Genomic DNA, 25,644 nt, shown 5'->3' with positions numbered 1-25,644 from the left:
CACATTCCTTTCAAAGGTGTGAAATTCAGACACTGTCACAATCGCACATTTTTGCCTGGCATAGTAAATCACAATGTGTGTACTAACTTAACTTTTTTGCATTTTCTCCTCCCACCAACTTACAAAATGGACCATGCATTGTTTTGGTCATATGAAAGACACAATCCTCACTGCAAGCCGTTGGTGGATCAGATAGCAGATTTTTTGCCGATGGTGTCACGTTTTCACACGTTTAAGGACATGCAAACCTTAAACCAGGCCTGTGCTTTTGTCAAAATAAAACATGAATTGGGGGCGCTGGTGGCGCAGCGGCAGCGCGCGCGTCCCATGTAGCGAGGCTATGCTCCTCGCGCGGGCGGCCCGGGTTCGCGTCCGGCCTGTGGCTCCTTTCCCGCATGTCTCTCCCCACTCTCTCCCTGATTTCTGGCTCTATCCACTTTCCTCTCTATCAAAAAAGGCCAAAAATCTTTAAAAAAATAAAACATGAATTAAGCACCAGAGGATTTTTGTGACCCTGTATAAACCAGCTCTCTCAGAACGCTGCTGTGTTTGCCTTAAATGAACAAAATAAAAAAATGATTATTAACCTTAAAGCTCCTGTGAGGAACTTTTAGGTTATGTTTAGCTTGGTGCCCCTTGTGGACAAAGAAGTAAATCTTATCTCATTGGTAATCTTTTACAGAACATTTGTGAGTAGCATTTTCTTAAAAACCCTCCCCCTGCTATAACAGTTCAGTGTGTCTTAGCGTGAACATTTGCACTAGAAAATAATAGGAAAAAAAAGCAGTTAATCACTTTGTCTGACACCTACCCTTGAATTTCCCTCGGGATCAATAAAGTATCTATCTATCTATCTATCTACCCCACAGCAGAGGTCAGAGACATCAAAACATCATACAAAAATAATCATTTTTTTATGCAGATGGTCTTGTTTGCTTTTGTATCTCATGAAGAGACATGCCTATTACTTTCAGTCTGTTTCATAACCAGATAAAACCTCCTTACAGTATAAGTGATCAACTATTGCTCTATGTTGTTGAGTATCATTACAGGAATGAGGGTTGAAATGACAAAATCAAAACACATCATAATGTAATGATCTACTGCATGTATTTGTGACAAGACTGTTTGTTGGAAACCATGCAGAGATGCTAAATGTAGACTGTGTTTGAGATTAAGACCTCGAGTAAATCTAGTGTTCAGGATGAAAAATATGATCTCTCTGTTCTCCTCCCTCTGTCTGCTCATTGATTAGAGTTCTTCTGTAGATGTTGAAAATGCTTTCTCAGCCTCCTCTTCTGTCTGCTCTCTCTGTTAAACCTTAAATCTCTCACTTCAGCCCGTCGGACTTTCACTCATTCAATCTCTCTCTTCAACCTGTCTGACCTGCACTCTATTTTGTCGCTCTTGCATCTTACTCCCCAGACTTCTCTTCTAACAGCTCTCTGCCTTTGGGGGAAATTCGAATGCCCTGTGGAAGCAGAAGTCAAAAACCATTGTCTGAACACAGGGACAGAAGATTGCTCTTTTATTGAAGTCGTATTTCTCATCCTCCTCCTCTTCATTTTCCTTTTCCCTTTCTGTCTCCAGGTGAGCGGGATAAACGCATCTATGAGCAAGAAACGGGAGCAGCGGGTGTTATTCATGGTGGTGATTATGGTGATCTGCTATTTGTTGTGCTGGCTGCCATACGGCATCATGGCCCTGCTCGCCACCTTCGGGCCGCCAGGTATGGTCACGCCTGAGGCCAGCATCATCCCCTCGGTCCTGGCCAAGACGAGCACAGTCATCAACCCGGTCATTTATGTCTTCATGAATAAACAGGTGAGAGAGGGACAGAGGTGTGAGTCTGAGGTTACTAAAAAAAAAAAGTTCCCCGTCACAAAGCAGCTGACGCCACCTCTCCTTCGTAGGCCAACAATGTTTTCACACTGCTTTTATTTAAGTCATGTTTTGTATTATTGTCGGATGCTATTTACTGTAAATGCTTTCTTGACAATATCTTAATTGAATACTTGTCTGTGGGTGGTTATTCACATTTAAATGAAGCTTTATGAAATGGAAAAACACTCAAGCTTTCTAATTAAATTTTGCACTAAGAAAACATGTTGCTCTTGAAAAGAAGATAGATAAGTGTATAAAAAAGCACCACAAGATACTTTAATTTGCGTCTACTAACAACAATTTGATAAATGGAAGTGACCTGGGTCCACCTTTGCTTCATGTTGTTGTAGTTTGCCTTTCGGTGCATATCAGGTCACACTGGCTAAATCAAATTTTTTCTCTAATCAACAGAGTTAAGCCTTTCATGTGATTCTATCTAACTCCTTGTGCTTGTGTGTATTTGCTTTTCAAACTAAAGGAGGTATTTGCGATGCAGGCTCATCGGCTGAAGTGGGTATAATTATCGAAGAAAGTCTCGATTAACCTTGGCCCATGTCCACATTAGACAATATGATGAATCACTTTGGGAGTAATTATCTTTAATTGGGACCTGATATTCTGAGATTGTTCTTGTGGTCTGAGACTATAAACAAGTTTCTTTACTTGACTTTCCTTTTCTTAATTAAAACATCCTTTGAGAAGGATACATTTAGCTCATGCGTCTCAAAATGGCCATTTTAATACACTTTATATCATTTCATCATTTTCCCCACTACTGAATCATTTTTAGCCATTTTTTGCCTTACATATGACGATCCGATTTTTGATTTGTATCATAGACTATCATAGACAACCATCGGTTTATTATAGCGGTCGCCATAATGAAAGTGCTTACATCCCTAACAATCAAAAACCATTCTTTGAAATGTTCCTGCTTAAAACAAGTCAACAAACAGTAAATGATGAAACCTAAATGATTGTTTTGAGGTGTTGAAGCTCAAACTCCCAGCTAATCTGATTGATAAGGGCTGCATGGATGTTGTTTGGTAAAAGTTAAGTTAGTGACAGAACCTAATCGTCTCGAAGATTTTGATATCACATCAAAACAAAGATGTGGAAAAAAATGTGAAAGGGAAAGTGTTGCATTTCCAAATACAATCCCAAATGTCCAAACTGTGGGATCTTTTTGGAATTGGCGTCATTTGATTGAAAGTAACACATGGACAACTTGTAATATGTTTCAACCGAGACATTTTGTTGTTTTTGGAAAAAGATTTGAGTGGAAAAATTGTGTAATAAAAATACCTGACGCAAATGTATTTTTAACATAAGATAAGAAAGGATCTGTGGATTTCACATCTCATGAACAGATTTAGAAAATACAAAGAAATCTCTGTAAGCATTGACAGGCAGAAAACCAATATTTGTAGCTGTGATCTTAAAGCCCTCTGACACCTGACTGTAGTGGACTTCACTGCACAGGCACTAACAAATCCAAAAAACATTGTCGGCCCCACACTGCTGCATTTACAAATGCTATTTAAACTCTATGCAAAGACAAAACAGCATATGAACAGCATATCAAGGCACATTTGTGATGGACTGACGGAAGGTGGGAAACTGTCCTGTGGTCTGAGTAACCAACATTTCAAAATGTTTTTGACGATACTGGATGCTGTGTTCTCTGGGCCAAAGATAAGGAGAACATGCAGCTTGGTACTGAAATATCTAAAAAAAAAAAAGGCTTATTTGTTGACAAAAAAAGAGTGCTGAGGTCTGAAGAGTCTAGACTACAAAGGCCAGCGTCTCTGTCTCTCTGACCTGAACAATATACAAAATACATGATCTGGGACATCTATATTTATTATTGCATAATCCAACTTATCTTAACTTATCTGAAACTATTATTTTTTTCTTTTTTTGATGTTACAAAACTAAGACCTTTTAAGGAAAACATCTGGACATTTCTGGCCGGTGACTGCGCTCCTCGGCTGGACCTTTATTTATTTTTATAAGAACTAACTGTGATTAGATTCCCTGTAGTTATAAACAGTTCTAAGCCGTCATGTAAACAGCTGAGTCCTTAAAAGATCTCACTAAACACAAATGTTTCAGGCTGAACTCATATGCTTTCATATGCTTATTAATGCATATTCTACATCAGGGGTGCTCACACTTTTTCGACATGGGAGCTACTTATAAAATGACCAAGTCAAAATGATCTACCTAATATAAACGTGCAATATACATATATTTATTTAGAATTTAGCTCTGTACCTGTATATTAAGTGTTTGGTATAGGTTATGGTGTGTGCGTGTGTGTGAGAGTGAGAGAGAGAGAGAGAGACTCTGGCCTTTGTAGCTGGGTCCTGGTCTTTGTATGTAGCTGGGTCCTGGTCTTTGTATGTAGCTGGATCCTGGTCTTTGTATGTAGCTGGGTCCTGGGCTGATAATGGGCTTACAGCTCCTGGACCTGACTCCACATTCATCTCACTGGTTCCTCCTGTCTCTGTCCCTTCAACCTCTCCATCTCTCTCTCCTGTCTCATCCTCTGATGAATTTTTAAAATCAAAAGTCCAAGTACTACTGAGTCATGATTAATATTACTGTAATTCCATGTTTAGTCACATCATTACTTATCCATCCAAATAATATTATTGATGGATAATTCATACTGTGACTGAACATGGCCTTGAAATATTCTGATTGATTGCATGTCATGTTCAGCCGAGGCTACATTTACATCTCTGTTTTCTATCTGTTTCATCTGTAGGCTCATTTACTATGTTTTTTTATCCTCTTAGTTTATTACAGTTCTCACCTTTCCTCCTCTTTGCTGATGATAACTTGATTGATGCAGCCTCTTAACTCTACATTGCATCTTTGCTCCGATTCATTTAACTGTCGTTTTAAAAATAAACCTGCAATCAGTCGCGACTGTGTTTACTTTCAGTTTTAATGAAATGAAACTTAATGGAAAATTACCGAGCCCTTTTTTTTTTCATAGTGAGGACGGACAATAGGCTGACGTCTACTTTTATTAATTCTGTGCAATCTACCCAGACTGCCTTTGTGATCGACTGGTAGATCGCGATCGACATATTGGGCACCTCTGTTCTACATAAACTGACATGCTGTTTCATTTGTTTACCCAAATCTAAATCTTCTTATTTCAATGCACAGAGATAATACACAAGACTATGTGGAACCTCATTCTGGACATATCACAACAGCGTGGCCCCTTAGTGAAAGAGTGCAGGTGCTTCAGCCCCCAGCTTTTCACCCAATGAAAATGTTTGGATCATTAAGAAGCATTAAGACAAAGGGGGCCGTGAACTGTTGAACTATATTGAATTATTCCACTTCTCAGAAACTGGTCTCATCATGTTCCTCCTAAAATACCTGAAGATCATTGTTCAAAAGATTTACAACTACAAGCTGGTAAATAGGATCCTGTTACAATTCTACAATTCACTGAGCACAATTCACTGACGCTTTTATCCAACACAACATACTTCCAAGAGTAAGTAAAACACAAGCAAGGATCTAGAAAAGAGAAAACAATGTTAGTGAGTTAAAAAAAAACACATTAAGTCTGGTTGGACTCAGGTGCTGTACAATACTGCTGTTCTTCAGAGCTCTAACCAGTATAGAAACCAACTTAAAAGTTGTCGCTATCAAACAAAACCGTCATCATTACATCAATAATATCAAAAACAACAACAACAAAACACCAAACTGGAACTCGAACAAACATCAGAATTGAAGCAACAAAATAACTTATAAAAACTCATGGAAACTTAGGTTGAGAACAAGAGGATTAAGGCTTTGAGATAAATGAGCAAATTAAAATAGAAGAAACAATAAGAAGTATACTGTATACAGATGTGATTATTTGATTTCATTTTACAAAATTTCCCAATTTTTGTATTTGGCATTGAATATTTGGCCTTTTAGCATTTGGCATATTTTAATTTCACATTACAATAAGTTTCATGTCCAAATATTTTTCAATGATGAATGATGAAAAGAGCATGGCAAACATTTTGAGGGACTGCAGACTTGCGGCTGTCCATCCGTCAAAAGTTGAGAGGGAAAGACGGACAAAGTTTTGAGGCCCTCAGCTGCTAAACTCAACGGCGTCGGCCCTGCTCGTGCTTTTTGGCTGGAGGGCCAGAGAGACAGGAGACAGGATGAAAGCCAACAGGCAGTCAGTGCTAGGAAGTGAACTCCAACATCAGATATGTTACATCAGTCATTCAGCGTGTTAAGCCTCTAGTGTCCAACATGTGGAGAACCACAGCTGATTATAAACTAGCTTTACATACTCACTCAATAATGTATTAAAGACTAGGGGACACAAAGCCTTTTGACTCCAAATAATTAATCACAGCAGACCTTAAAGGAGCGTCAGATCTATCATGCAACTCTCACTTTTATCCATGTGTTACTTTATTCAATCCATAGACCTACGGAAAACAACATGTGATTGTTGACTCATTCAGTTGGAGGCTCTTTAATTCAGTAGTTTTGGGACCAACGAAGAAGACAGCTCAGAGTCCAGACAATGCTTCAAATGGATGTGAGATTCTCATTCCTGGAAAATGAGATCAGGCTATTTCCAGCGCAGGTCTTTGGTGAATTTAAATCAGGTTTAATGAGACACATTGCCTTACCAGTCAGAATATTGATGTCGTTTTGCCCCCATAAGGATGTGTTCAGAGGATAGGTGTTGTTTAATGGATAATTCAAGTTTCTTTTAACGTGGCCCTTATGTCCTCGTGCCTTTCATCACAATGATGTATTGCATTTAAATCACTTTGTTAAGAGCTCTGCACACAGAATGACGAGTCTTCTGCTGGAGCCAATGTTCAGGGTTCAAAATGGTTCTTCAGAAAACATGTTTGTTTTTAAATGTTATATACTTTATTAATACCCTGTTATTAATTGACGTGCTTCTCACACACTTGGGCCCAAAATGTACACACAGGACCTGTGGACACGCAGTAGAGATGTCAGAGAGGGGGGGGGGGGGGAGGGTTTGATTTACTCAAATAGACCTCTGCAGTACTCGGGAGGTGACCTGGCACACCTCCAACAACCAGACCCATGTCCATATTTTGGTCAGCTCCTGGACTTGAACCAGCGACCCTCTGATTCCCAAACCAAAGTCCCTACTGATTGAGCTACTGCTGTCCAGTTAATAACATTCACTGATTAACAATCATAGCATTCTGTCGTTAAGTGACCTTTACACTTTCTATGATTGCAGTCTGAGGTAATTGGGAACTCGTGGCTGACTAAAAAATGTCTGTTTTTTGTTCCTGGTCTTTTATTTTTTCACCCTTTGAACTTCTTCAAGCATTCAAATGAAACAAAGTCCCTCTTTGCTTTAACTGTTGGCAACATAAGATTAAAAAAAGGAAACAAACTGATAATAAAGGGCTACAACAACATCTCAACAAATCTCACAAACGAATCACAAGTCGTGAAGGATTAGGAGCCTGAGGGTTTCAAGTCGGCATACAGCAGATTGTTTAAAATAATCTGATGAAATAGATGTCTGTCCGTCAATTTAAGCAGCTATGACAACCATTTGTCAATGATTAGAACGCAGAAACCTATATCATTTATGAATAATCAATCAAATATCCGTTACAGTTGCTTTTTGTTAAAACGACCGACCTCAGTGAGCATAGAGTTCCATAATGCTGTCTGCCCATGTTTATTCAGCCACAATCCCTGCTCTGTGTGATAACAGCAGCTCCATGACAATGTGTTTACAACTTGTTTTTGGTTCCCTGAAGGAAGGAAAACATGAACTTTTTACCTATGGATTTATTTCATCCAAAGAAATCTCAATATAACCTGGTAAAAACATCAGCATACCAGAGCAGTCTCCGGTACGTCAGTTCTGCTATATTGTAGTACACATGAATTTGACGGGTAATCTGAAGCTGGAATTGGGTTAGACTGCTGGATATGTCAAGTCTGCGCTACAGTTTTAAAGAAACACAAAGCTATCAGCTGGTTTGCTTTACTTTGTGCTCCCAAATGTTTTTATTTCAGACCATCTACATTGCTGTTTCTATATATCCCACTAGTAAAGAGTCCATAAAACGTATCACTGCATTCAATATAGGAATCAGGTTTTAACTTTTGTTTTTGTTTGTTTTTTACCTATGGGTTTTAGGTTATGCGTGCACATACCGTTTTTTAATTTTTTTTACATACAGACCCGACAGCATCCATGTGTGCAGCGTTCCGACCGAAACAGACTTCAAGGGGAATGCAAACAGACTGGTCAACGCTCAGATTTCCACAGCATGCCCTGCGTCATGACTTGAAGGCGTCCCAGAAGAGCCACTTCTCTGTGCTCCCCAATATTTGATGAAGACGCTTTTAACAAGCGCAATGCCGAACAAAGCAGATCTAGTAGAGTTAGGGTTATACTGTATAAAAAGCATTCAGTTCATTTAAACATAAAACACCATGTATAGACTTTATCAACTCTGAGTCAAAAGGAAATAACCAGCAGATGAACCTGGGAAAGACACAGTTACCTGTGAGTATGTTTGTTCTCCAGCATTCTTGATCTCCAGACGCTCTGGCCTATACGCTCAGCTTCAGAAATGGTTGCAGTGCGGTAGGATGCCTCCCTTCAGATGGATTAACACCACAGCGCAGACATGATGTGGCACACATGTATGCTGTGGGGTCTTGGACTAAATGTAAGTTATGGGTTAATATGACAGCTTATTATGAAATAAGTGTTTTGACCCGACTGAGACATAAAGAACTTCAGACTAATAAAAGGTTGAATGAAAATGAATTAGAAGATAACAGCATGTAACGTTTGTGCTTAGATGACAGATAATAATTAGTTTTAGGACAATAAGTGCCTTTCATTTTGAAAAAGCGGTGTCGTTTGGACTGTGCTTTGTATTTTATACTTATCATGCAACTCTCTAAAGTTGACAATACATTTACACCAAAGATTTAAAACGTTTTGTTCCTTTCTGAGAAACAGTTTACCATAGAGAAGAAAAGATAACCAACTTTCTGCCTCTGGAGTGGGCTGATAAAACTTCACTATCTCATTCTATGTTATTAAGAGGAAAGACAAAATGATGTCTAGGGATTAAGAAAATGTTGCTCTCGGTTGGTTAGATATATTCCATGTATTATACAAAGAAACGTGTACTGTACTTTATATTGGAGAGAAAATCGTATCAGTTTCTAAAACCATTCATGTGTAATACATTGCCTTGGAGTTTAAACTTTCTTCACACAGTTCCTGTCATCAATTTTGTGTGTGTGTGTGTGTGAAGTTGGAATCAGCACAAAATTACACCCTGTCGTCTGGAGGCAGCAGAGCCTCCTGTCTGTTTCATCTTACCCTCCCTCCTTGCTGCAGACCTCGCTGCAGCTAACTGACCTTACAGGGACGTTTTAGCCCACACATCAACCACTTCATGACAGCGTGAGAGCCAAAAGTGGAAGAGAGGGACACCAAATGTCCTGTATGTCTTTTTCAGTCTTCAATTCCTCCCAGCCCGTTACTATGGAAACTGTGAGTTGAGGCGAGTTGAAGACTAAAAATGCTGTACAGATACAAGTAGCAGCTGGTGTGTGTTTGCCCCATCAACGATCAGAAACATGCACAGTCAAGAGCACGGAGGTGGAAGGGATGAACCTGCACAGAAAAACACAGGAATTATGGGTAAGTTTATACAGAATTCTCTTTCTGTCTTATGTGAATACATAAACATGTGGTTGTTTGTTCTGTTTACTAAGTGTATGTATGGTAAGCACTTTGTTCCAAAATGGAAAAAAACTGTAGGAATTTGTAGCTAAATGAATGCTAATTCCTAAATGTTACAAAAACAAGTAAAAAAGAACATGACAGATGGATCATTTCCCTATAGCTAGTTTCATTTTCCGTAACCACCACCATCAAGTGCAGGACAGAGTGGATTACAGCATAATGAATACACCTGCCTTTTTTGGGTGGCATTTTCCTCCCCATTAGAGATTCACTAAGTTTGATATTTTGGACTGTTAATTTGACTGTTTGAGATTTTCTCTGAGAAAACACTGCCTACACATTTACTTTAACAACAGGCTTTTAATCAAAATCATCTCTGTAACAGCATAAATGGTCAATGCTTCTCTTCTTTGAAAGGACCAAATGCGAGTAACTCACAGCTATAATAGATACTGTAAACACAAGGAATGCAACATTTGCGTTATTACAATACCATGAAGACTCTCCCAATGGAATCAGATCAGCACTTTGTTTCGGCTGAATTGCAAATTCAGCTATCTAGTTGGTATATGAAAAAAAGGCACTGGAAAAAATCTCTTCCCAAAATAACTTCCACTGTTTCGAGATATGCTGTTTTCTCTCTTTGGTTGGAACTTGTACATCTGTCACGTCAGCTAAGACCAAGACAGATTAGAAATGTTTTAACACTGTTACCTGTCACAGTCCAAATATTACATACCAATCAGAACTTGTAAAGTTCACTCATCTTAAAGACAATTGTTAATATAATCAAAAGATACAAGCGCAAAAACAACAATTTGAGGTTATGAGCTGGACTGTTGTTTTTTTTTTAACCTGAAACACATGAGATCAGGATCAGGATCAATCCTGTACCGAACCAAGCATATTTTGCCAAAATGCTGGAACCTTATATTGGAACCTAAACCAGAGGCCCCTCAATCCTTATACCACAAGCCCCTACATAATGAGCAACCGCCACCTAACACTATACCCAGAAATGTTGAAGTTACTGGGCTTTACGACAACCTCGGCAACCTTGCTCAAGGGTCAGTTTTATGAGAAGTCAGGTTGTCCTTTGGAAAATGTAATGATTTGTGGTACCAACAGTACAGTAATAAACTACAGTTTGTAATGCAACACATCTGTTATTAGGCCCTACATTTTGATCCGATCTAGAAGTTAATTGCATTTGTGACTTGACTTTAGGGGCCACTGGGCCAATTTACCTCACAGTTTTTAATGCAATGCCTTATATCATTGTTAATGATCTTCTTTTTATTTGGATATTTTAAATAGAAACTCATCTCTTTAGCATTACACAGACTATTGTTGATGTCCATAAAATTCTGAAACCTGTTACTGCAACTTAGGATAGCATGAAAGGCGCTGCTTGTCAACAGGCAAGTCAGGCAACTGTTTGGGCCCCCTGGCCAGTAGGGGACCCTTAAGGCCTAAAAACTTAAACCAAAGCAGTGGCCAAAAATGTGCAAATGTTGCAATGACACTAAGAAACCTCCCTAAGGAAGCTCCATCTGACAGCCCTCACTCTCATTGCCCCTCTGAACTTTGTATTTTTGCTGTAAAAAAACAAAGTTAGTCAATGAAAGCCAACAAAGAGAAATGAAGATGAACTATACACCTATAGGAAGGGGGAGGGGAGATCAGTGTACTGTAGTTTCTGTGCAGTTGCTCTTTCAAGCACCATATGTTTCGATGTGTAGTTTTAAATCGTGTTGGTTACCAATATGGTAGTTCAGCTGTCAGTATACCTACGGTATTGATGTGGAATATGGACCCCCTTCCCACCTCTGCTGGTCAACTGTTGCTCTTATTTGTGGGCTCCTTAAATCAAACCAGCTCTACAAGGTTTATTTACTGAACGGTACACCACCATTTTCAGCATGAGTATGAACTGATGAGGGAGAAAAGTTGTTTAAAAGTGCCGCCGTCAGCACAACAGTGGCGTGGTCAGCATGCATCAAAGCACGCTTTGCATAGCAAAGAGTCCACTTGCAATATGTCAATGGATGGGGCAAATGTCATTTGCGTCAGGCCACATGTTGTCGGTGATGATGGCAACTGCAGTTATGACAACACTTCTCTGCATTTTATACTGGTATACATTTGCATTGGTTTATAGGAAACAGCCCACTTTTTACATAAATATAAGGTTTTCAAAGTGCATTTGAACACATTTTATTGCAATCCTGAGGTGAAGAAAGTTACTGTGCATTTTAGTTGCATGGTTTCTTAAAAAAGTTAGCCAACTTTGGATCTAATCTATGAAGAAACTTTTCAGGGTTTCGTTGTGCATTTGTTTTCCAGGAAGGTGCTCTTTTAACGATCAAAGAATCATTTCAATCATTTGACAACTTCAAACAGAAAACTGCAATCTGTATTAATTCAGTCACTCGCACAATCTAAGAAATGATATGTTGCAGGAAATATAAATATGGATGAAGTGGTGGGTAAATTGGGTTAAATACTTCCTACCATGTACTCTCTTCATTAGGTCTATTAAATGAATTGTTAATAAAAGTCTCCTTGTCTACAGTCTCGTTAAAATATTGATTTTGATGTTCCATATGATCATCAGACAGCCCTGGAAGGATTTAACTCTTAATAATAATAATAATCATAATCATAATAATACATTTAATTTGAAGCGCCTTTCAGGTCACTCAAGGACACTGTACATTACATAAAAATACACATTAATAAAGTGAACTAAAAGAAAGAGAAAGAAAAATCAATCAAACAGGAAACAAAACAGAAGTGGCGAAGTTGAGGGCAGATTATGGTTAGATGGAGTATGCAGTTCTGAACAGGTGGGTTTTGAGTCTGGATTTGAAGAGGGGGAGGGAGTCCAGAGCTTGGGAGCAGAGTGACTGAAGGCCCTGCTCCCCATGGTGTTGAGGCGGGCCAAGGGCACAGTGAGGTGGATGGAGGAAGAGGATCTGAGGGAGCGGACTGGATCGGCGATGAGGAGGAGGTCAGATAGATATGGAGGGGCGAGGTTGTGGATGGCCATGAAAGTGTAAAGGAGCAGTTTGAAAATAATTCTTTGGTTGACCGGGAGCCAGTGGAGATGCTGTAGGATGGGGGTGAGGTGATGATTAATAATAACTAAGCAATTTTAGTAAAACATCCTTAGGCTGTAGAAATGATTTATGTCAAGATCATACAAAGAAGTGGAATGGTCCTGAATACTGAAACATCTGGAAGTGACATCCCTTATAAATGCTGTGGTGCAGTTACCACCAACTGTCAGAAGACTCATGTTTAAGACTTTTTTTGCTACAAAAGGGACCAGTTTTGCACTTTGTGAATTGGACGTCGTCTTCCTGTCATATTCTGCCCACGTTCAGCATGTGCAAAGGCCACGCAATCCCTTTGTGAATCAGGCCTTGAGTGTGTTAAAAGATGACTTGTTGTTCAGCTCAACCCTTTCATAAAAATACTCTGTGTATTCCCTCCCTTGATCTCTATGCCATTCTTTATCCATCTGTCATTGCCTCCATGTTTCTCTTGACCTTAGCCTCGATGCGTCTGTGTATAAACTAACTTCATCCTCGACCATTTGTGTTTGGTGACCATTCCCCTCTCTTCCATTATTGCACAACTCCTCAGAGAGATTTTTGGACAGCTGAGGGGAGAGAGTATGCATCCACAACACAGAGAGATGGTGATTGTCTTGCTTCTTTACGTACCCTGCTCGCCTGCTCTCTTTCTTGACCTGTAGGTCATACACAGTGTGACCACAGAGAATAATGTGTGACTCAAAAGTCGGCCCTAGGACCCCATATTCCTGCATTACACCTCTTGAGGGACGAGAATGTAAGCCTTCTCTAGTTCGACAAAACACATTGGAGTGAGGTTAAAGGGCTGGTCCACTGTCCCATGGCCAAGACAGAATTTGCAGTGGTCTTCCTGTTTTTGAGGTTCGACAGTCAACCGGAGCTTCCTTTTCAGGCCCCTGGAAAAAGTCCACGAACATGTGACACCACAGTTCAAAAAGCTAAACATTCACCCCTCTGTTATTTACCTGCAAACAGCTTTACCTTCTCCGCTAAAAATCTGTATTAGGAGGGGTCAAAAGGTGTTAGCGCAAGCACCAAAAAAAACAGTCACTCCGTCAAGTTTTAATTATCAGGATTAAAATGCTGTTTATTGTGGTCTTTTCATGTTGAAATAATAAATATATAGAACCTTAGACACATTTTATTTGAAAGGAAACTAAAAGGTGGGAGTTATGTTAAAATGAAAATTTGAGCAAGCCAAAACTCTGGGTCTGCTTTTAAGCTTTGTTGTAATCCACATTTACATTCAAACTCTATACAAATGTTCTTGATATCTTCATGTTTCTGGTATTAATGATTGTTTGTACTACTGTTTTGTGATTAACTTTTACCTTCATTAACCCTTTTACTTTTTCCCCAAGACTCTCACTATGTTTATTATTATTAAAAGCAGAAATGGTTTCAATGTGTGAATTGGACTGTTCATACAAACCTGATTCTGTGAAAGAGTTTCATCTCACTTTGCACTCATGAGAAAATGTAGTAGACTATAAGTATACATTAAATTAATAAAGTATACTAAGTATACTACGTTTACTCAAGAATGGCATTTTAACAGGGGCTAGAGAAGTGGACTTAAAAATGAATTACACAGTCATGTACCTTTCTCAAGTGTGAATATTTCCAGGACAAGGTTGGAAACGTCTAGAATTTTAAGTAGAGCCAAATAACCTGAATGCAGTGTTATGCTCTGAACCTGCAGCCCGGGTCCTCAATTATTCAGAATCTCTCCATCTGTCCATCTGCAGATCCCCAATCTTTGAGCTAGGAAACACAGGGGCTCTGTTATGTGTCGAGGCTGGTGTAAAACAGGAAGATCTGCATGAAATCCTAATAATCTTGAGACTTTCAGGTCTGTTCCTTCAATTGAAAAATGTATCCAGGGGTCCATTCACTATTTATTAGACCTTGACAGAGAGTGTACACATTTCTATGTGTTTCCTTTGTACCTTGAAAACCGCTTGACCATCCTTTCTGTATGGAGCTGTTCTGATTCTCTGTTTTTCAGAATACAGTATTTATGTCAGGGTAGTCCTGTAACAGTTCAAGCATATCAGTTTGTGAAAAAGTGTTCATGGTCATTTATTTCTTTGTAATCTGAACATGCTATTACATGACTGTCAAAAAATGGACAGTAGAAATCCCAACATTATCCTCTGTGTACATAATCCATTTTACATCGTTGACATGTGACGATAACCTTCTCCGTCTCAATCAATCTTTCAGCTGAGAAGATGTCACTTTTAATGAGATCATTAAATTTACAATTAGGCTTATTAAATTTATGACACTGACTTCCCCTTACTTTCCTGGATGCTGTGTTCAGTTAACAAACAGATGAGGAAAGCATTACAGAGGTAAAAGGCCACTGTCATTTGCAAATTATCAGTCATAGAATTATTTGATTTGGCTACCTTATTCTTCATGTTTAATTTACTCTTGTGAATTATTATCGTCAGAGAGGTTTGACCTCGAAGAAAAGTTGAAGCTCAGCTTTAACACAACAGTAAATTCTGCATCAGTATATAATATGCTATCAGTAAGCTTTAATTTAAAGGCAGATTCTAGTTACTACAGACTGTTTTTATATAGATATATCCTTGACAATCGTGAAGCTTGTTTGATTGTAACTTAAGTTGAAAGAAACCTATAAGTTCATCATTGTTCTTGGCATTTAAGGCCCCACTATATGTAGCCAGACCTATGTCCTGCCATACATTGTGGCTAACATTATGCTAATAAAAAAACTGTTTTTCTATAACAATAAGGAAACACCAAGGATTATTTAGGCCCATGTATTTGCACAAGAAGTAACTTTTTACAAGAATAGATTGTCTTGATGCAATTCTTTAACAAGGAGAGCTCATATGTCAGTCTCAACATTTGTTTAGTTATTTTTACTTGCACTACTTAAAATACAACGTCAGGGGTATTTTAACATTATGGACTTGTAATAAGAGCTGGACTCCAGGCTGAAATGTGTGCTACATTTCCACTAAACATCCAGACCTTTGCCCCCTTAAGGCTGGTTAACATGGTAGGATAATTAGGCCAATTTTGGCCCCGACTGCAGGAAGAATGTCGAGACCGCTCCCATCTCAAATCGGGGATATTCAACATGTTGGATTGTTTTGCCCCGATTTCTCATCGTGTGTGGTGTACCCCAAGGGGAAAACAAGCACAAGCCTGTTGACTGTGATGCGTAGCCAATCAGAAAGCGAAGTGAAGTAATGGCGAGGAAACGCTGGGAGCAAAACAACAACAACAACAACTCACCTTCATATCATCATGTAGCAAGTACGGTCCATGCTCCCATTGTCTCCACTCCTTTGACCAAGGCCTCTTTTTTTTCATTTTTTTTTCAGAAAAAAAAAAAAAGCACAAACGGTCACCATTGCATCCTCTTCGTCCGTTTGTTGACTCTGGAATCACGTTTGATCTCGAGAGGTTTTGCGAGTTTTCCCGTCTGATCGGGGGACGTTCCCAAGTGAAATCGGTTCGTGTGTGGTGTGTTGATGTTATCGTGTGGACGCACACCACACACTGTATGACCAATACTGTGAAACGTCTTTTTATTTATTGCCATGTGTGTGGTCACTAAGGTTTAGGAATTTTAAAATCCTGCCGTGTGAACCAGCCTTTACTTTCTTTCTCAGAAGGGTTGGCAGTGGCCAAAAATTAGGCATGGATACAATTCCTGTGAGTTTCAAGACCTGTGAAATGAGAGAGTCTTCAACAAAGGTGAAATGTTGACGAGCTAAATTCCTCTTTCTTTGTCTTATATCTGTTCATCAACAAATTTAGTCAAGCAATGGTTCTGGCTCACAGTATTTCTTTTACAAGTACCATCTTGAAAAGAAGACAATACTAGACAAGAAGAAACGCTTGTTGGCCTAAAGTTGAGCATACACTGTACGATGGTGTAAATGTTGTGGTGAAATGTCAAGTCAGCCTATACGTGACTTGACATATTCAGATATAGGGCACAATCTGATTATCAGGCATGACCTGAGCTCTCACACTGCATGGGTCATATTGTAATGGTGTTTTTAGAAGCCATCAGCCATTTTGCGTGAGCACAATCAGGAGACAAACTTCTAAGCCTCTTGGGTAATTAGCTTGTGGCTCTGCTTTCACTTTGCAACATTATTCTGTTAGCTGACCAAAATGTGTCACATGCAAAAAATCTATCTGACGGATCTGGAGCTGATCAGGACATATTGGCCCTAGTCCCTGCATGTATCATGCATCCAAACAACATACCATGGAACTGAAATCCGGTCCACTTCCAAAATCAGTCATGTTGCTCAAAACTGGGTCAGAAAAAGCCTCAGTTCCCACATTGTATGCCTGGCCTCAGAGAGCTGTTAATTGAAGAAGTTGTTTGTCAAGAGACAGTTTGAGACAGTATATCTAATGTGGCAACCACCATAAATAAGCTTCAAAAGCCTGTTTCAGAAACCAATGGTTGACAACACCAAGGCTATGTTCATATTTTAAAGTCTATACCTGTACTAAGAAGCTTGCAGGTGTGAGAATGTGGAAGAGTAAACCTGTCTACAAGTTTTGTCAAGGCAGAATAAACATCTGATTTACTGTTTAAGTGTGTGAGTAAAGTTAGGTGACAAGTCATTCTCCAAAGTTTTTGTTTAAAACTTTTATAGAATTTCTTAACTGAGCATAATGCATTTTTGCACGTCAGTAAAGATTTAAAGCTGTCAAGAGTGATATTGTTTTGTCAACCTTGGACTTTTGAGAGTAAAACTGTATAATACCATATGCAAGAGAAACTCTTGAAATAATCCCATGATAAGCAACATACAATATGAACGTATTTTCATTTTATTTCTTTTCCATAGCCAGTATACATTGTGTTAACTTTCCTAAATTTGAAGATCAACCAAAAAAATGCCACTTTTTGCAAATAAACCTCACTAACATTTTTTATTTTATTTTTTTTTATTTATTTATTTTTTGACAAATATGTCTTTTACTCCTAAGATAATCATGAAAATCCCATGTGACATATTTGTCACAATCAAAGAAAATTGTAGTAAATTGTTCTATAACTTAAGCCCATTCAATCATTTTTTAATCAATATAGTAACTAAAGATGAAGTCAAACAATATTCAAACAAATATGAACAAACAATTTCATGGGAAATTAATTAAAATAATTAATAAAATGAAACTTTATGAACAAGTTTGTATGTCATTTACATACATGTAAGTTGGCAATGAAAGAGACAAAAGATTAGTTACACTAACAAGTAAGATGTTTTATTCTATTTAATCCAATGTCATTATAATTTGTTTGTAGTATGAATAAAAAGAAGAAGCAAAATGTTAAAAAAGAGGTTCTGCAAAGTCAATGCAACCACCACCCTCTGTGAGAAATGTGACATGTGTCTATGTTTCACAAAGGAGCTAAACTGCTTCAAGACGTACCATTTTGCCTGAAGTAATGTGCCAAAAAGCTGTTCATCGTATTTATATTTAGTTGCTCTCTAATGCACTAAAAACTGGTTTGAGAAGACCACAATTGTTGTTTAAACTTTTGGAAAGGTATTGTTTCTGTTTCTGAATGCAAATAACTGCAAATGTTTGTTACTGAGCATCAACAGTTTTAATCTCATTTATTTTCAATTGAAGAAAAAAAGCACAGTAAATGCCCAATGTGACAAATGTGTAACTTGTCAGATGTATGACAAAAGAGGGTGCTATTGAAAAAATGTTTAGAAATGTGTTATTTATGATCCATTTGGCCTGTGCTGTAACACATAATTTCCCTAAAAGGGGAAATGGGTGTGGGCTTTTATGGGTTAAGGACAAAATGCAAATCTACTGTGATTAGAGAACAAAAACGTAATACAAGATTTGTGAGAAAAAATAGAGCTGGCTTTATTCAATTCTGTCTTTTCTCTCATCTTCACATTCAAAAGACAAAATTACATAAACGATTAGACATTAGTAATTGTTCACGCTCATGATTGAGATTGTAATTAATTAAGTTTGATACTTTAGAAACATTACAAAAAAAAAATTCCCTGAGCATATATGTGGACCATTGTTTTCAGAGGGTCTACCATCTGATTACAGAAGTGCTCTCTCTCTGGTCACTGTTTATTTTTTATTCTCTTTGGCCTCATGTGTAAATTTGTAGTGCACTACATTTCTGATCTTGTTTTTTGTTGTTTCTGTTGTTTGTGTGCTCCAGTTTTACAGATGTTTCCAAGCGCTGCTGAGTTGTGAGGTTCCTCGAAGAGGCTCAAGCGTAAAAAGCTCCTCCAAAGTCGCCACCAAGGTCATGAGGGGTGTCGTCACTGGCCCCCGACGTACCAATGACTTTCTATTTATGGTAGCCTCTCTGGGTCAACCAGCCACCACCATCCCCCAACTGGGACCTTCCTATGAACCTACTATTGATGTCACCAGACCCCCCTCTTCAGACATCCACAAACCTGTCGTAGTATCGCCGGTGGCCCACTTGGATGGCTGATGATTGGCATTAACTATGAAATAAAGTCCCCTGCCCCAAATTCATTAATAATGAGAAAGGTGGTGTTACTGAAGCAGCCTGCCTTTCCAAGTGGATTTAATGCAGCTGTTTCATCAGCTCAGCCATGGTTCAAAAAGAGGATGGACCAGTAGCGGAGGATCACTCCTGGACTGTCGTCTGACAATATGTGCAGAAATATGAGACCGTTAGAGTTCAGAAGCAGGGAGTCTGTGTTTTCTGGCATAAATGCAGATATAGCCGTCTTGTCTTGCTAGCAATGGTCATTTTAAGGATGTTCTTTGAAAAAAGCACAGTCGGACTGTTATTTGAACAGTGAAGCATTTATTTTTGTACAATGTCTTGTGTTGAGCAGTCATAACTGAAAAGTGGTCAGAGTGCCAAGCAAGGGATAAGATGATTTATGAGATTTTTGTATTGACTAGTTATTGACTGACATTGCAAAGCTAGGTTAAAGAACACAATGTTTATTCACAAGTAATTTGATGTTGGTATTTAATAGAAAAGATTAAACTCTCATAGAAGGAAAGATGAGAATGCACATGCAATCATTTTCGAGTGTCAGTCTGTTTAGCTTTTAGACCAAGCCACTGCTCTTTATTTAACTAACCACAATTGAAAATATTTTCATTGTTTCGCATTGAGTGATTTTTATACAAGTGGCTTTATGGACTCGTAGCATTGCTAGCATCCTAGCAACATAAAAGTATTTTCAAAGTTTAGTGACTTTGAAGTAAAAGAAGTAGGTGCATGTTGGAGATTACTTTTAGGTTCCTTGAATAAAGAAATGTGCATGTGCACTCTTGGAATAATATGGAATTTTGGTGGAGAAATACAGTTTGTACATGTTTTATGTGCAGCACTGAAACAGATGTTTGATACGTGCAGCAATCCTGAGAATTATTTTGTAAGTCACTTTTAGCACAGTAGCTGTTTTCTATGTGCTGTCTTGTATAAATTAATGTACATGAGTTGATACCAAAGCTGGAGAACTTTGAATACTTTTTGAGGGGTGCTGGTAAATAAAGTGTTTGTATCTAAATGAAATTATTGTACTTGTTAGTAAATGAACTTGTTTACTGCTTTGCACTTTGACACCATAGGCCACGCCTACCCAATCACAACCACTCTCCTACTGATGGTAGAGGGAGCTATTAATAAGTGTCATCGAGAAAAAGAAGAAAATACAATATATTTCAATAATCCCGCAGGGGGAAATTCCATGTCAAACTCAGTTATTGAGACTCGCACATAGGCTGAACTGGAGGAGGGGGGGCTCTTTGCTCAAGGGCACCTCGGCAATTCTCAGGAAGTGAACATTCATTTCTCCAGCAACCAGACCAATTTGGTCTGCACCTGGACTTGAACGGGCGACCCTCAAGTTCCCAAACCAAGTCCCTACACACTGATGGTGCGTTCCATTTACCTCAGAACTCAGATCTTGGAGCTGGAAATGTAGTCACACTCAAATCAACTGTGTTCAGTTGCAAGTCGAAAAAGAAACATGGAGTACCTTTATTATGTTAGTTAATACCAGATCATAACAATAACACACTACTTGATAGTTTCATTAAGACATTAAGGTTCAAAGACAACCACCACTGTTAAATTGAAGAAGGCTTTTAGATAGATATGCAGCATACAGAAATTTAGTAAACATGCTAAATAAAGATTGTAAGCATTCAATGCACAACTGTAGTATGAAAATTATTTTTTGTCTGAAATCCTTTGGCATTCAGACTCAAGAGGGAATTTAGTTTTTGAAGGGTGTCTGCCCTAATCAACAGCAAGATGTTTCCCCAAGAGGAGTGAAGACACTGGTGGTGGAGGTGTTCTTGATGAAATGATGAAACTGATCAATCTGAAGACTGGATGGTGATATGGAGTAGTAGGGATGCACCAAGGATGGCATTCATGTATAGGAGGCACAAAAGTAGTATTCAATGCAAAAATAAGATAGGCTAATAATGAGGGTGTGTTGCACTGCTATTGCATAGATGAGGTGATTAGGTGATAAAAAGAGCTGATGACTGCAGGAAAATATGAATGAGCATACAAGAATGGAGTGTATGCAGAATAGTATAAGAAATCAATAATGAGCCCAACGTGTACAGACTTAAGTATTCCTGACCAAACTTTAGCTAGGGCTTAATATGAAATATTATTATAAACACATATAATTGACCATTACCTTCACTTTAAGTTGTCAATAACTTTTTAGGGAGGTCCTCACACACAGAACAGCAGCACTAACAATCAGCACAATATAACATAATCAAGCTGCCTGATTCAAAAGATGAGTAGGAAGGAGAAGAACATGAAGATCGTGACATCATGCATTTAAATTGGTCAGTAAAAAGTGAGCAACAAATTGCTTTGCTATTCATGAAAAGAATATTAATCATACACATAAGTAACTTTAGCTGAGCTATCCTATCTGTTCTTACAGCTAATGCAAGAAATAACATAATGAAAGGTGGCCTCAGCAATGAAAGAATACAACTACAGCTGAACACAGCACAAGTTTATCAATGATCCCCCGCAGAAGTTAATTACAATCAAATCAATTTTTATTTGTATAGCATCAATTCACAACAGGTGTATTTGAGACACTTTGCAAAAGCAGGTAGAGGACCTTACTTTGTTTGTTAACATTAACAAAAAAGCAGGTAATCAGACCATGCTCATTGTTATGTTTACAAAAAGCAGGTAAAATACCTTATTTATGGCTATATTACAAGAGCCCAGCTTAATCCGTCACAGCGTGGGAAGAAAAAACGTCCCTTTAACAGGTAGAAATCTCCAGCAGACCGGAGCTCATGACGGAACAGCTAAACTGTGAGAGTTCAAGGACAAATCCTGATCAAAAAGAACTCCTAGATTCCTAACAGTGGTACGAGAGACCACGCTGATACCTCAACGGGCCGTTAAATCATCAGAAAAAGTCTCTCTGAGATTCTTAGGTCCAATCACAATAACTTGTCTTGTCTGAGTTGAGCAGCAAAAAGTTTCTGATCATTTAGGTCCTGATGTCCTTGAGGCAGGCTTCCAGTTTAAGTAACTGATGTGGTGGTGTCTTCTGGCAGAAATAATTGAGTTTAGTTCTGAAAGGTCAATTGGAGAGAAATAGTCGAGGCTCGTATCAGAATTTGGAACTGCTGTATCCAAAATTTCGGAGGAATCTGCACTGGGTAAAGGTAGTAGGCCACTAACTTTGTCTCTAATGTTTAGAATTTTATTGTTAAATAAGCTCATGAAATTGTTGCTGCTGAGGGCTAAAGGAATACATGTTTCAATGGAGCTATGACTCTCTGTCAGCCTGGCTACAGTGCTGAAGAGGTATCTAGGATTGTTTTTATTTTCTTCGATAAGAGACGAGTAATAGGCAGTGCGGGCATGTCGTAGAGCTTTCATATATCTGTTATGACTATCTTTAGACTACGGGTTTCTGAGTTGGACGATGGACCTAGTCTCTGTCGTTTGATAACCTTCTGTTTTAGGAGGGCGATTGAATCTAGAGTCACTCTCAGTAACTCCACCACACTATCTAAAAACGGATTCAGCTGAGAGGGACTAAAGTGATTATAAGAGTTTTCAACTGGGTTAGAGCATGGTACTGAATCAAAAGCAGCTGAACTAGCTTCCTTAAATTTAGCTTCAGCCCTATCAGATAAACTTCTAGAGAGCACTTTTTTATTAAGAGGAGTTTATGCTGGTAAGAAGAAGTCAAACGTTACTAAGAAATGATCTGATATCAGAGAATTTTCTTGAAAAAACAGTGAAGTTATCAATTTCAATGCCATAAGCCAGAACAGGTCCAGGGTGTGGTTAAATTGATGACTAGGTTTGTTTTCACCCTGGGTGAAGCCAATAGAGTCTAATAGTGACATGAAAGTTGTGCTAAGGCTATCATTAACAACATCCACATGGATATTGAATTCACCTAAGGCAATTATTCTATCACTGCTAAGAACTATGTTTGATAGAAATTCAGCAAATTCAGATAAAAATTCAGAATATAGGCCAGGAAGGCAACTGGAACTGGCTGAAAGCTTCTAGAGACTGGATGTGAAAGACTGAGTGCAAGACTTTCAAAAAAAGTATAATTAAGCTTTGGTGGAGAGCTAATTAGAAGACCAGAATTAAAAGTAGCTGTATTAAAAAAAACCCTGCAAAAATGGATTCATTCAAACTAACATATTCATCCTGAGACAACCAGGTTTCTGTTAGACAAAGTAGATTAATACAATTTTCTAATATCTGATCATTGACCAAAAGAGAACTTTTAATAGGCCGCATTTAATTGTCAGATTTGTTTGCAAAATTACATTTGTAGTTTTAATTTTGATAAAATGTCTATGATTTACGCCTTTTTTTATTGAAGTTTGGATTGCTTATAACAACAGGTCTGGTCTAGTATAAGTAGAGTCACCGTTAGATTTACAGTCATAAGGACAGCTAGTGGCAGGTAAACAGATCTAAAAGAAGCCCAGAGAAGTGTGTAAGGCTGCAGTTCTGCCTCCTGGTCTGAACTCTGATGAGTTGTCAGGGTTTGGGATAAATTTACAGTGTTTTTAGCTGAAGTGTTTTTTAGGGTCTGTGTAATTTTGTGATAATTATTTTATGGCTCAATTACAACCAATAGTATCTGTATTATAGTTTATACTTTGCATCAGCTGTAAAAAAGATAACCATGTTTAATCTTGAAAGATGTCCCTGAGTTACCATAATGTAATAAACACTGACTTTTCATGAAGAACGTTCAATTTCAACTGAAGTACACACTAGTAAGGTTTATTTTTCTTCTCTGTTGATCCCTCTTCAAGCTTGAACTGCTACAAAGAAATCCAACATTTAAAATCCACACAAAAAGTCAAAGTCTAGCCGCAGACGAAGCAGTATAGGAGCAATTTGGAGTTAAGTGTCTTGTCCAAGGACACATCGGACATGTTACCGCAGGAGCTGGGGATTGAACCCCCAACCTTCCGGTCCAGTACGACTGACTTCGGGCCACAGCTACCTACACGACCATACCTCTGTTGGACAGTATTTTCTGTCAGGAATGCCTTTTAAATAAGGATATGTGTGCTGTCCTTAAAGTTAATCAGGACATAATTATAATTAATAAGTTAAATAAGTTAGTTAAAAGTGGATTAAAAAGTTAAAAGTAAGCTATTGTCAGTTGGGATTTAAAAATAGCATCGGAGTGAGTACTCTGTGTTTTTTGTTTCGTTTTTAGAAATAGCGACAGAGTGAGCGCTCTTACCACTGTTTGTTTTGTCGGCCTATCTTTGACGTAACTTCGTTTTCTTGCTAGTTAACTAAGTCTCTGTGTCGAGCACAAACAGACAACAGAATTCATGGAGTTGCTACTGTTTTTGTGATACGCTTTTGCCTTGGAGAACATTTGTCTGTAAGTAAATATGTACATGAGCACAATGTTTGTTAAGTAGTAAAATTGTGTTTTATGTTGGTAGAAATTTTGCATTCAGTCGAGTACACGTGTGATACTTACCTTATGTGCTGTACCGTATGTGAATATGTCAGTGCTTGAATACTTACGTATTTTATTTTCTCTGTAATGTTTCAGTTTTACAAAAAAGAACCATAACGGTCAAGACTCAGTAAAGGACAGGAAAAGCAAGCCCTGTGTGTTTATTGAAGACCTACTGGATGTTAACTAGCTGTCTAGCTACGCACAAGTTCACGCGCTGTGAGGGCAGCATAGTAAAAAGACAATTGCACAGCGGGCTCAAGCACTAGAAAACAGATCCAGCAAACATGAGTCTACGCTCAGGGAAAAGTTACCTTAAAGAACAAGCTGCCACGCAGCAAAATGAAGCTAGTGAAGGTGAAGCAACCAAAGAGCAGACGCTTCCTCAGTTGTTTGATGCTAAGTCACAGTCATCTAGAGCATCCACTAGACTCTCTCAACGATCATCATCTTCAGCCACAAAAGCTTATGCTAAAGCAAAAGCTGCCAGAGCACAACTAGCTTATGCCGAAAGAGAAGCTAACGTGATGAAGCAGAAAGCAGAACTGGAAGCGAGTCTCCATCTTCTCCAATGTGAAAGAGCTGTTGCTGCAGCCGAAGCTGAAGCTGTAGCCTATGAGGAAGCTGAATTGGAAAGCGGGGAGCTCAGGCAAGGACCCTGCAGCGGAGACAAGCCCATCAGTCCTGTACAACGCACTTGTGAGTACATCCAGCAGCACTTTGCAGAACGGCCCTCAAAACACGCAACAGTTGAGTCTGATGAGAGTAAAGTAAACACACAGGCTGTGAACAAAGACATAAAGAAAGAGCCTACAATGAACACAAGCAATACTTACCCTCACAGTACTCCAAAATACACAACCAATCCAGAAAGACAATA

The 25,644-nt window shown here is 38.6% G+C and overlaps 1 protein-coding gene across 1 annotated transcript in view; it reads left to right on the top strand.

The window, feature by feature from the left end:
- The window catches only part of tmtopsa (teleost multiple tissue opsin a), a 64,694-nt gene extending 44,401 nt beyond the window's left edge, over positions 1 to 20,293 (top strand). Inside the window, exons 3-4 of the mRNA XM_079347346.1 lie at positions 1,591 to 1,824; positions 18,971 to 20,293. Coding sequence (XP_079203472.1) covers positions 1,591 to 1,824; positions 18,971 to 19,252 — 516 coding nt within the window. The 3' untranslated portion in view covers positions 19,253 to 20,293. The remainder of the gene's footprint in view (positions 1 to 1,590; positions 1,825 to 18,970) is intronic.
- Positions 20,294 to 25,644: the final 5,351 nt, after the last annotated feature.

This window comes from Symphodus melops, assembly GCF_947650265.1.
Source record: "Symphodus melops genome assembly, chromosome: 7".
NCBI lineage: Eukaryota > Metazoa > Chordata > Actinopteri > Labriformes > Labridae > Symphodus > Symphodus melops.
Note: the sequence above shows the minus strand (reverse complement) of the source record. Positions and strands in the feature narration are given on the sequence as shown.